The sequence below is a fragment of the Pimephales promelas genome, chromosome 5, assembly GCF_988280905.1.
Source record: "Pimephales promelas chromosome 5, fPimPro1.hap1.1, whole genome shotgun sequence".
NCBI classification, from domain to species: Eukaryota; Metazoa; Chordata; class Actinopteri; order Cypriniformes; family Leuciscidae; genus Pimephales; species Pimephales promelas.
In genome coordinates, this window is record NC_142773.1 from 18859019 (window position 1) to 18872053 (window position 13035).

Here is a 13035-nt window from a genome sequence, read left to right on the forward strand (position 1 = left end):
TTCTTGTCCTCAGCTCTGGCCTTCTCGTCTTCAGCTCTGGCCTTCTTGTCTTCAGCTCTGGCCTTCTTGTCCTCAGCTCTGGCATTCTCGTCTTCAGCTTCTTGTCCTCAGTTCTGGCCTTCTTGTCTTCAGCTCTGGGATTCTTGTCTTCAGCTCTGGCCTTCTCGTCTTCAGCTCTGGGCTTCTTGTCTTCAGCTTCTTGTCCTCAGTTCTGGCCTTCTTGTCTTCAGCTTCTTGTCTTCAGCTCTGGGCTTCTTGTCCTCAGTTCTGGCCTTCTTGTCTTCAGTTCTGGCCTTCTTGTCTTCAGCTCTGGGCTTCTTGTCCTCAGCTCTGGCCTTCTCGTCTTCAGCTCTGGCCTTCTTGTCTTCAGCTTCTTGTCCTCAGTTCTGGCCTTCTTGTCTTCAGCTCTGGGATTCTTGTCTTCAGCTCTGGCCTTCTCGTCTTCAGCTCTGGGCTTCTCGTCTTCAGCTCTGTGCTTCTTGTCTTCAGCTTCTTGTCCTCAGTTCTGGCCTTCTTGTCTTCAGCTCTGGCCTTCTTGTCCTCAGCTCTGGCCTTCTTGTCCTCAGCTCTGGCCTTCTCGTCTTCAGCTCTGGCCTTCTTGTCTTCAGCTCTGGCCTTCTTGTCCTCAGCTCTGGCATTCTCGTCTTCAGCTTCTTGTCCTCAGTTCTGGCCTTCTTGTCTTCAGCTCTGGCCTTCTTGTCCTCAGCTCTGGCCTTCTTGTCCTCAGCTCTGGCCTTCTCGTCTTCAGCTCTGGCCTTCTTGTCTTCAGCTCTGGCCTTCTTGTCCTCAGCTCTGGCATTCTCGTCTTCAGCTTCTTGTCCTCAGTTCTGGCCTTCTCGTCTTCAGCTCTAGCCTTCTTGTCTTCAGCTCTGGGATTCTCGTCTTCAGCTCTGGGCTTCTTGTCTTCAGCTTCTTGTCCTTAGTTCTGGCCTTCTTGTCTTCAGCTTCTTGTCTTCAGCTCTGGGCTTCTTGTCCTCAGTTCTGGCCTTCTCGTCTTCAGCTCTGGGCTTCTTGTCTTCAGCTTCTTGTCTTCAGCTCTGGGCTTCTTGTCCTCAGCTCTGGCCTTCTCTTCTTCAGCTCTGGCCTTCTCGTCTTCAGCTCTGGGCTTCTTGTCTTCAGCTTCTTGTCCTCAGTTCTGGCCTTCTTGTCTTCAGCTCTGGGCTTCTTGTCCTCAGCTCTGGCCTTCTTATCCTAAGCTCCGGCCTTCTTGTCCTCAGCTCTGGCCTTCTCGTCTTCAGCTCTGTGCTTCTTGTCCTCAGCTCTGGCCTTCTCGTCTTCAGCTCTGGGCTTCTTGTCTACAGCTTCTTGTCCTCAGCTCTGGCCTTCCTGTCTTCAGCATTGGGCTTCTTGTCCTCAGCTCTGGACTTCTTGTCCTCAACTCTGGGTTTCTTGACCTCAGCTTCTGGGTTTCTTGTCCTCAGCTCTGGCCTTCTTGTCCTCAGCTCTGACTAGTGTTGTCACGATACCAAAATTATTGTTTCGATACCGATACCAAGTCAAGTATTGAGATTTCGATACTTTTTCGACACTTTTTCGATACTTTTCCTGAAAAGGAAAGTATTTCTTACAAGGCGTTTCATATGCACCTCCTTTGCATAGGTCTGTGCTCTTTAATGCTGTAATAACCTAATATAAATAAATCACTAACATGCACATGCTCTGATTATAATCATATAGCCGATAGATCATTTTGCTGATGTTTTGTATCGAACACGGACACGCGCTTCAAACTATCGCCGTTGCAGAGACCTCTGGATTGTGTTGCTAATAACTTGCAATGTATAACTATCAGACCGGCCCTCGCGGCCTCGAAACACCACCGGCCCGACGGGAATAGATCTGACTCTCCTGATTGCCACTCCGTTACTGACAGGCGACCACTGTATCACGTGTGCTCGCGCATGCAGCCGTCTCGCGGTAGTGTTTGTCTCATGACATCTGCAGCTTCTTTGCTGCATGCGTGACTTCTTGTCTTCAGCTCTGGGCTTCTTGTCCTCAGCTCTGGCCTTCTTGTCTTCAGCTCTGGGCCTCATGTCGTCAGCTCTGGCCTTCTTGTCTTCAGCTTTAGCCTTCTTGTCTTCAGCTCTGGCCTTCTTGTCTTCAGCTCTGGCCTTCTTGTCCTCAGCTCTGGCCTTCTTGTCTTCAGCTCTGGCCTTCTTGTCCTCAGCTCTGGCCTTCTTGTCTTCAGCTCTGGCCTTCTTGTCCTCAGCTCTGGCCTTCTTGTCTTCAGCTCTGGGCCTCATGTCGTCAGCTCTGGCCTTCTTGTCTTCAGCTCTGGCCTTCTTGTCTTCAGCTCTGGCCTTCTTGTCTTCAGCTCTGGCCTTCTCGTCTTCAGCTCTGGCCTTCTCGTCTTCAGCTCTGGGCTTCTGGTCCTCAGCTTTGGGCTTCTTGTCTTCAGCTTCTTGTCTTCAGCTCTGGCCTTCTTGTCTTCAGCTCTAGCCTTCTTGTCTTCAGCTCTGGCCTTCTTGTCTTCAGCTCTGGTCTTCTCGTCTTCAGCTCTGGGCTTCTGGTCCTCAGCTTTGGGCTTCTTGTCTTCAGCTTCTTGTCTTCAGCTCTGGCCTTCTCGTCTTCAGCTCTGGGCTTCTGGTCCTCAGCTTTGGGCTTCTTGTCTTCAGCTTCTTGTCTTCAGCTCTGGCCTTCTTGTCTTCAGCTCTGGGCTTCTTGTCCTCAGCTTTGGGCTTCTTGTCTTCAGCTTCTTGTCTTCAGCTCTGGCCTTCTCGTCTTCAGCTCTGGGCTTCTTGTCCTCAGCTTTGGGCTTCTTGTCTTCAGCTCTGGCCTTCTTGTCTTCAGCTCTGGCCTTCTTGTCCTCAGCTCTGGCCTTCTTGACCTCAGCTCTGGGTTTCTAGGCATTGGTGGTTTAATGACGTATCGGTATCCAAAAAGTCATTCAGCTCATCAGTCTCTCTCAGGCCTCTTAGGTGCAAGCTGTCCGGTTTTTCATTTGAACTCCAGAAAACTCAACCAAGATGGCTGATTTCCTTTTAAGGTTCTAGGAGTAGAAATGCAGGAGTAGAACCTTGAGCACACACACACATACACATACACTTGTGCTTCTCAATAACTAACAATACTATAAATCTCTGCCAATTCAGTATAAGGCATTTATTAGAAACAAAATAACAACATTGTACACAATGCATTATATTCAGTACATTGGCTAAATATGTGTAACAAAAATGTGTCTACAATAGACAAGCAGGGAAATTGCATTTCCTTGATATAAAACTGTACAGCAGTAAACTACAAACCATTAACATATTTACTGGCATTTCACTTGAGACTTACTGATATAAATGTTATATTTAAACATTATTGAACATTGCAAATTTCTGCATCCTTTATCGAAGTATCCTTACAAAAAAATGGCCTTGGTAATTATAGTTTTAGATTTCTGCCAAATATCACTATTCTAGTACTTTAAAGCCTAAAAAAACTACACTTAACTTAAACTAAACTTAAAGGTCAAAAGTGAATGTCACAAAGACAGATGTTTAACTGGATGTCCCTACAGACAGATAGACAGATTACAGTTACAGTAGATCACCCTCAGTGTAATCTCTCAAAATGCTGGCCGGCCTTCAGAGTTTTCCATCACTGCTAAAAACATTCAGTTAATGATGGAAAATATTCAGTTAACATGACCTTTAGTTCATTCCTAAGTAACTCTGACCCATGAACTGGAGTTATGAAAATCCCTCTCCATCTCTACCGTAGCTGTCAACACCACACTTAACCTGCGTTTGCCTCAGGGAGGACAGAGCCTGCAATTAGAGCACTGTTTGTTCAAAGACACTTCATCTTCTGAAGCACAAAGGAAATTCTCATTAGAGGCATAATAAATTAATATCTGAGCCAAAGGAGAAGGAAAGTACACAACTACAGCATTACAAAATTATGAATTGCATAACATTTTGTTTTCTGGGATAAGGAACTAATTTGTCATAGCTGATTTCAACAGATACACACAATCGTCTCACTGGTTCCTTCTGCTGAGTGCTGACTGATAATAAAAATCAACCCACACAATGCTCTGTAACAAGACTTTTTAAACAAAGTCTGGTCCATTTTGCAGCTGTTTCTGTTCAATTTGTTGTATTACATTTAAATGCATCCTGATTTTATTGCAAAAGTAAATAAATAAATGTCATACAGGTTTGGAACGATTTGAGGGAGAATAAAGGATGACAGAGCTATCGTTTTTCTGTGAAGGCTTCCACCTGCAGCTTTTCCACAGCACTGGCACTTGTACGATTTTCATGAGGTCGCTGTACAAGCTAAATGTTTCTCATAAGCAGCATTAGTGATCATTATTACGTCAGAGTCTCCCATAATGAATTGGGTGAAATCTCTCTCCTTTTCCCACACCTCCCTACAGCTGCTGAGAGTCCAGCCAAACCAAACACGTTCTCTCCTCTGCAAGCTCGCTGTTGTGAATATCCAAAGCGGAGTTCGGCCCAGCTTTAACAGGAAGCCCCATTGAGTTTCACATTTGAGAGTACACTGCCCTTCCAAATCCCCCAGAATGCTCTCGCTGTACTTCCTTTTGATTGTAGCGCATGTAATGACTCTTTCAAGTCTTCCCTCTGCTCTCATCTGGAGAAGCTTTGCGCTTAGTCTCCAGGGGTTAAAGTTAGGCTGCTGTTAGGAGTGTCAGGCCAGAGACTAAGACACATGCTAAAATTAAAACAAGAATTCACAAGCTCTGGCGCACTTACTGTTCTGTCAGAAAGTCATTACTTGAACTCCATGTGCTGCTTGTGCTTTGTTATTCTAAATCATGACTCAATAATAATGTACAGCAATCAGGAGTTATAGATTGAATTTAGGTTCTCAGCCAACTGGAATCCAGATCAGTTTCATAACATAACTGCTGCAACCATCTTCCTGCATATACAATATAAAACAATATACCCTGTTTCATCTCAATAAATATATAAATACCAACATATTTATTCTTATTTATTTTTCTTTGAGGTGTAAACAAGCTTCCATAAGGGGGTAATGGACCACTCATTGAAAAATGAATGAGCAAATATGTGATGCTCAATATGGCGGCTGTGGAAATGGAAGTCCTTTTCAATTAAATGAACCAAGTAGGTGTATTTACAGTATCTACCAGCAGGGGCTAACTAACCTCTTAGTTGTATCACAAATGACACACTACACACTTATACACTATGTACTTATGAATGAACTCAACTGTCTAGTGTATGAATTTTATATTGTTATTTTGTCATTCAACATTGTAGTCTGAAGTTAAAGTCAACCAAATTGACTAAAGTATGTTATATTAAGAAAAAAGACAAGATTTGCAGTATATTGATGACACATATTGATGGAAATAAATGTTGTGATGTTATTTCCTTTCAGAGGTGCATACATTTTTGGTCAAGATCTTGTATTGACAATGCAAGAGTCCATCACTCTGTAAAGTCTCCTCCAGAACATCCCAAAGACTTTCAATGAATTTGAGGTCTGGACTCAGAGGTGCTAATTCATGTGTAAAAATGATTCTCCATGCTCCCTCTCATCCATTCTTTCATACTGTACTTATAATTTTTCCAAAACCAGGATTTTCACTCACAACCATTTCTAGAGTTTACAGATATTGGTCTCATGAAAATATCTTCTTGATGCCAGAGGTCAGAGTAGAATGTCCAGACTGGTTTGAGCTTATAGAAAGATGACAGTAACTCAAATAACGCAAACAAATCTAATTTTGAACCCTGTATATCAGTATGTGCCATATCGTTCAGGCTTTGTCATGTATGTACACAGGTAGCAGCTATGGGGGGGATGTGACCCTTCGTCGCTCTCTCTCTCTCTTCCTTAAAAGGATGTCACACAATAGCAAATCCATCAAAATGTCTTCGTCCAAATGTCACCTTGGTCTGTCACTTCTCTCTCTCTCTCTCTCCTCTGGGAGGGCAGTCCTTCACTCACAGGAAGACTGAGAACTACATTACACTGCATGTATTACAATCTGAGTCAGTTTGTCACATTTAGTGGCTAGATAATTCAATAAGCCTCGCTCTGGACTGCAGATTTACATCATGGCACTGTCCTGGTGTTATCTGATTTCAGAAGTATCATATTCAGCAGTGGACTGCATCCTGGGAGAGAGGCCAAGGTCTTGTATTGACACACAGTTTTATGTTTTACCCAATTACCAAAAAACTCAGGGTCTGCCTAAAACGGTACAATTGCATTCAAGACAAATTCCTGGTAAGTGATCCGCTCGGCTGAAAAGACAAGTGGACCATGCTAATTCACACTGGCCTGGTTAGAGATGGCTGGTTAAAATATAGCTTATCCTAAAAGATTTTTTTTTGAAACCACCCTTGTTCCACCTCACCATTCCATTCCATTCCTGTGACATTCTTCAATTAAAAACATCTGAATCTCTTTTCAGTTGCAGCTTTTCAATGAATCGTTTCACAAAACCCGTCTGATTGATTCGTTCACAAATCAAACTCCTGTTTGTACTGTTTTTTTCCATTTAGCTCAGTGACTCGCTGAGTCATTTGGTGGTTAACAGCTCAATGGAGGTAAAAGGTTCACAAAATAACGACTCAAATTTCAGTCTGATTTACACACAAAGAAGACTTCTGAAGACTTGAAAAATAATGCAAGAATCATATGGACCCTTTTTTTTACTTTTATGGTACTTTTGCAACCTTTTTTAAACTTGAAAGCTTTTCGGTCCCCATTAATTGTAATTGCATGGAAAAGAGAAACTAATGATGAGTCAGTAATGCAGGTTAACAGCATGAGAATGTGTAAATTACCATTTTAAATTTTTGGGTTAAATTATCCAGGACAGCAACATCCAAAACACAACATTGCTAGTCATAAGAATCTTTTTTTTTTTTTTTTTTTTTTAGCAGAGCAACAGGGATGGAACAAGACATCAAGGGAGAAATTAATAAAATACTAGTACTTCTAAAGTCCAACAATCTGTTTTTAGGGACAGAAAGGACAGAGGAAGGAGTAGATTGCACCAGGGTCTCAATATCAGTTTTTGTCTTCCCCCTTTCACTGCTGCAGTGTGTCGAGTGGTTTCTCGGCTCTGCGTGACATCAAACACTATGTGGTGAGTTTCAGGCTCCAGAGGGCAGATTACAGCGTAATGCCTTCAACATCTACTGCATCAGCACTATAAACACTTCACTCTGTGTCTGTGTGCATGTGTGAGAGTCTAGGAATACCCCATTCTTAATTCATCTATGGATTGGAGGATAAATGCACAAATTCTGTGAAAGCATGTTGGGTGACCCCAAAACTAAATGCATGCAAATCAATACACATTTACAACAAATCAATACAAAATACAATGCATTTTCTATGCACACACACACACACAACATTAATAAAAAGGGGAATTCTATACTATGCCCTAGAGCAATTTTGCTCATGCAACTTAAATATTGAAATATTCCTGCACAAAGAACTTCTGCTATGATGTTACCATGGGCCATTTTGCTTTTGAGCAAGCATGGTTCGCCTCCAGCAGTTAAACTTGCGGCCATCATCCAGCGGGCCGGCACTGCTCAGGGACCTCATTAGTGCTTTCATGCTCGCCTGTGTCCATGACTTAAACATGACTAATGACAGCTGCTTTATGACCACTGCCGACTCTAGAGTCACAGCTAGGGGGCGCTAAACCTCATCATCATGGTGGATGGGGTTTGAGAGATTTCAGGTGAGTCAATAAATAATATTTGATTTTTGATAATATTTAATAGTTCAGATGCAAAAGCCTCTAAATGCCATTTGAAATTTTCTTCTTAAATGACCATTTTTATCAAGATTGTATATTTAAGTTCAGTAATTTCACTTAAATGACAATTAATAGGTAATCTTCATTGCCATTTAAGTGAAATTACTGAACTTAAATATACAAGCTTGATAAAAAATTATCATTTTAGAAGAAAATTTCAAATGGCACTTAGAGGCTTTTGCATCTGAACTCTTCATTTGCTTCATACAACCATAAAACTTATAAATAATAATAGTAATAAATAACTGAGTGAAATTGAGTACATCAATAAACTTTCATACAACAAAAAAAAAATCATCAATTAGATCAACAATTCTATATGATATATTATTTTAATAAATAATAATGATAAAGGCCAGGAACAGAGGAAATATACATTAGTTTATATACAATGTACAAATTCATGATTAGTATAATTAATTTATTATATATGATACATTATGATAAATGATAAGCATTTCCAACATGGTATGCAGGCTGGGCTCAAACCTTGGTAGCCCACATGAGCACCATGGCTCCCCCTATACCCTCATTTACAGTTCCCTACATTAGTCCACCAATATAGTTCACTTGAGGGACTTTCAGACACTGAGTGTGCTGGAATGGCTGCTTTTGTACAGTTTATGCTTTTGAAACTTAGCAAACTGGCAGCTCCAGTAGTAAGATGGAAATATTTATATTGAACTCTGTCATGGAAACTATGTATAGACCTTAGTAAAAAAATGTAATGATTAATTAAAAAGGAATTTATACCTCTATGATATTACGCTGTACCCACATTGGACCAGCGGTTTGAAAAACGGACGGATGTGTGAGTCCTTCTTCTGGTCAAACACAGTAATTCATTCGGACTCTCACAGTTATTTATGAGTGTTCTCTAGCCATTGAGCTTGCATCGGTCGTACACTCGTTATTATGGTGCATTGCAGGATTGAATAAGTGCATTTTATAACGTCTACTATAGTTTCGGACACCACTACAAATGGCTGTTCCCTCAAACAGTGTCCACCCATTTGCATTAAGCTTTCCATTGTTAGAAACCCAGTTATACTATTGAATGGTCGTGCAACACTCTCTCTTTTTCCCCAGAGACGAGAGAAATCCGCTATTTACCTTTTTCACTTCCTCCTACAATGACGCAAAAATCATCACTTTTTGTCATTGTAGGAGGAAGTGTAAGAGGGAGGGTTTCAGTAAAGACTACAAGCACTAGATCTCACCCTTTCAAACCCGCCCATAGGGGGTTGGACCTAATGCGCGAACAGACCTATCACAGATCAGTGCCAGTGCGTTTGATTTCACCGGCAGAAACTTTTTGAAAATATGGACAAAGATACTGAATACGCAGACGGATGCATTATGGAGGATTGGGATTACACATAGTGTCAGCCATCTTTTTTGGAAGCTAAACTAGCAGGCTCTTGTTCTGTGGAGAAAGGCAAGAAGCTAGTAACTTTAGGGGTTACCGTCCTATTTTTCAAGGACATGTCCGGCCGTCGATGTCCGGGATTCAGCTTTTGCTTTCTGCAGTCGCCATTCATTGTTTACATGTAAGTTACAGCTTTTGTTTCAATCTAACTGAATGCATTCTGATTGGTGAATCTGAATGTTTACATGAGTGCTAAAAAAGTGATCGGTTGATGTGCGTTTAAACATTCCTAAGAAAATTCCCGCTCCTCAGTGAGAGATACGAGACCGGTAACTTACGTCTCACAGGTGTCGCTCATCGGTAATCACGCCACCGGCCCTAGCCTCGTCCTGCTCGCCACAGTAAACATGATGAACGGCGACTGTAGAACGCAATAGCCGAATCCTGGACATTTTGGGCGATCTCGAAACACATTTTCGGGCAGACTCATCATGGAGACTCACTAGTAGCCTAGACTTGTTGTTTACCTACTGCACGGTTACCGGTAGGCATGGCCTCCTAGGACAGCGAAGCAAGTGCATTCTGGGAGTTGTTGTTTGCCATCCACATAAGCCAAAAATACATTTTCTGGCTTTTCTTAGTCTAAAAAGCTCCAAATTCAAAAATAATTCCACATTTCTTCTACATAAATTACCCATTTTAAATACACATTCATCTTTCCAGAGGTGGAGTGACCCTTTAAGGGTATAGGGGGCAATTTAGGATACAGCCTCGCACTGACAACAATGTCATGCCTCCAACCAATTTGACAGTTTTTTTTTAAGTCATCCAGATATCAGATCGCCAAAATGTCCCGTTCTTGAAAAACTTAGACAGACCGTTAATCTGATAAGGTGCGTTTGCAGGTACAATTCCAGAAATGCGATCTATGATTGGAGCATATTCGACAATTATATGCTCTCTAACTGTTTTCAAATGCATCAAAACAATTTGCATGATTTTACAAGATGATAGCCTTTACATTGGGTGTAACTCAATCTACTATACAAGGAGGGTGAGTACAAAGGTGAGCTGAACTTGGCTTGGTTTCCTAAAATGATTCCTGATATGAGCCTAACAAGAACTGACAGGAGCCATCTTGACCTGATCTGTCACTGAATCACTCTTGAAATGAGGTCAGGTACAGATTATCGTTGTGTATTGTCATAACTTCAGGCTCTGGTGTGGGTCGCTCGGCTTGTTTGGGCCATTAGCAGGGTGTGCCACAGTTTGCCGGGGTGGGATCCCCTCTCCGGACTGCCAGGGGAATATCATTACTCACTTCTGAGTAAAACAAGAAAGCATGGGGACTGATAGAAGACAGCTGCTTTTGCATAAGCTTTGTGGTGTTCTACTAGATAAAGCACGGTAAACATAAACACTCACAAATATGACCATGGGCCAAACGTTGCTCTCACAGGGTTGGTGTCAAGTTCATCTCAAATGAGTCAGAGAGAGAAAGATGATATACAATCCAGCTGAATGTTCAAATCCAGCCTTAAAATATTCAAACAAAGCTTTCCGATCAAAAATTAAAGACACAGAATGAAATTCATCCATCTAAGGTTAATGCCGGCAAGCAGCGGCAGAGGAAAGAATGGAAAAAGCGAGAAGAGTTGGAATAACCGGCCATTCCATTAATGTCACAGAAACCGCTAAAGAAGATCCCAGTCTGTGTCCAGATTTCCTGTCCAACCAGCTGACAACAGTCATGCAACTTTAATATTCACAAAAACCAAAATCAGATTCCCGCAGTTTTACGCATGGGAGGACAAGTATGTCAGCTCTTGAGTGGAGAGCCAGAGAAACATCACTGCTAAAGTAAAAGCTGCAGTTTAATTGGAGAACATTTCCTGGGGGAAACTCTTGACTCTGAAACAATTACTTTCAATTAAATCTCATTGTCTCAATACGGTTGAGATGTTAGGGATAGGAGTTTGATCACCATCGCTTAGACATGTAAAAGTGTGCTGTCTAAACACAGCCCACACTGGCGATGTTAACATGTCTGATTGAAGCGACTGTAGCGATGCATCACTCTGATTGAATGCGTCTGGACATGTTGTACGTGTTTATGAGGATAATATCTCCATCAAATTAATGTACAGTCACTAACGTCGGATGTTCACGTCTATTAATCTTCTAAATGGAGAACACTTACTGATCATTAGGGAATACCGGGCGAGATCAGCTCGTGCGTCATGTGCAAGTGGATGATGGGTAAAAATACATTCAGGCTGCAGTGCTGAGCACAGAATCTAAGGTGATAGAAAATTTCAATGAAGCAAAAAGAAATCAAGGTGTTCTGTGTGTGTGAAAGCACTTCAACCACACAGAACACCTGGTGAGGTTACATCTTTTCAGCTTGCTCCTTAAAAATCAAAAGTCAAAACTCTATACCCTAATGGAGCAACTTTGGATGAGAAAGACAATACTCCACCCTGACACACACACATACACACAACATAAGCAACTGCAGAAATCTCATAATCACCAGTAAATCTCTGTAACCATGCCACACACTCAAACCAAATGACAGCATAAAAAACAGAAACTGTTATGGAATCCTGGGTCATGGAAAATAATAGTCCAAAGACCTGTGGGAATGTCAAATACTGTTCATGTGCAAGTTATCATAGCATTTGACAACAGTTGACCAGCAGGAATTATTAGGCTAAACGTATACTTTGCCACCTTTTTAATATTTGTATTATTGCACATTGATTTAGTGTATCATTGCGTTGTGTGTGAATGAAACTTGTCTTGCTTGCTGATAAGAACAAGATGAAAATACATTTAAATCGCATTGTAGCTACTTGCATTAAAAGTTTGCCGTTGTATGCAATGTCTTCATTCACAACTGCCTAGAATAACAGCAGGACTAATTCACCTACCGGATATTTCCGTTTGCGGGACTCCGTTCAGATTGAACCCCTTGCTGTTGTAGAAGTGCCTGATGTCCGAGCATGCCTTGGGTTTACTGTCCCCGAACACCAGCCCGGTGAGAGCGCACAGAAGCACCAGTACGGCAAAACCCATCCTGGACAGAAGAAAGACGCGTGATGTGCGAATCAAATCCAATGGCGAAGAGCAGCGGACAAACGCATCCACAGCGAAATGTATCTGCCGTTTCCAAAAGCGCACCGGTTCGCTCCCACGCGCTTAGTCAGTGGCAACAGTTTGAATTAAAACGGAGAGCGCGATCCTGTGTGAGAGATGAGGGAGGAATGACACGCTCACGGGAGCTCACAGTTCGGAGACGCGTCTGTGCGCTCGCGTTCGGTCAAGTGCGAGGCGGAGCGGGGCGTGCGCGCGAGCGAGCGAAGGCACCAACTGCAGGGCATCGGGTTCGTCTGCCGCCGCGATCCTCCACAGGATGTTGCATCAAATCATCCCGCTGGCCAATGAAGACGGGATTCCATTTCCCCACAGGCTCTCCTGTAGGACAGAATATTATAACGATCTCTGAGATTCATTATGCAATTTAGTGAAACTCTGGGTTTGAGCTGACTTTATGTCATTATGCTGGATTTTTGTCTAGTCCAAAGGCATAAAGTAAGAACTTTATAAGGGATTCAGTTTGGAATCGTACTTTGGAACCAATCATAAATTATCCTAAAGGGAATTTTGAGGATTAGGACATAATATAGGCTATAGGCTACACTGAATATGTCCCACGTGTGCATCATGAGCATCCAAGTGAAGCAGAATGACACTAAATCGGGTCTAATTATTATTATTATTTTTTTTTAAATTCAACCACTTCAACGACATTCACAAAAAAAAAAAAAAAAAAAAAACGCACACACGTGACCTCATTGCTGCTAGCCTATATTGTAAATGTTAA

The 13035-nt window shown here is 42.1% G+C and overlaps 1 protein-coding gene across 1 annotated transcript in view; it reads right to left on the minus strand.

The window, feature by feature from the left end:
• Window positions 1–12569, minus strand: part of gpc1b (glypican 1b) — an 86122-nt gene extending 73553 nt beyond the window's left edge. Inside the window, exon 1 of the mRNA XM_039657588.2 lies at window positions 12083–12569. Coding sequence (XP_039513522.2) covers window positions 12083–12227 — 145 coding nt within the window. The 5' untranslated portion in view covers window positions 12228–12569. The remainder of the gene's footprint in view (window positions 1–12082) is intronic.
• Window positions 12570–13035: the final 466 nt, after the last annotated feature.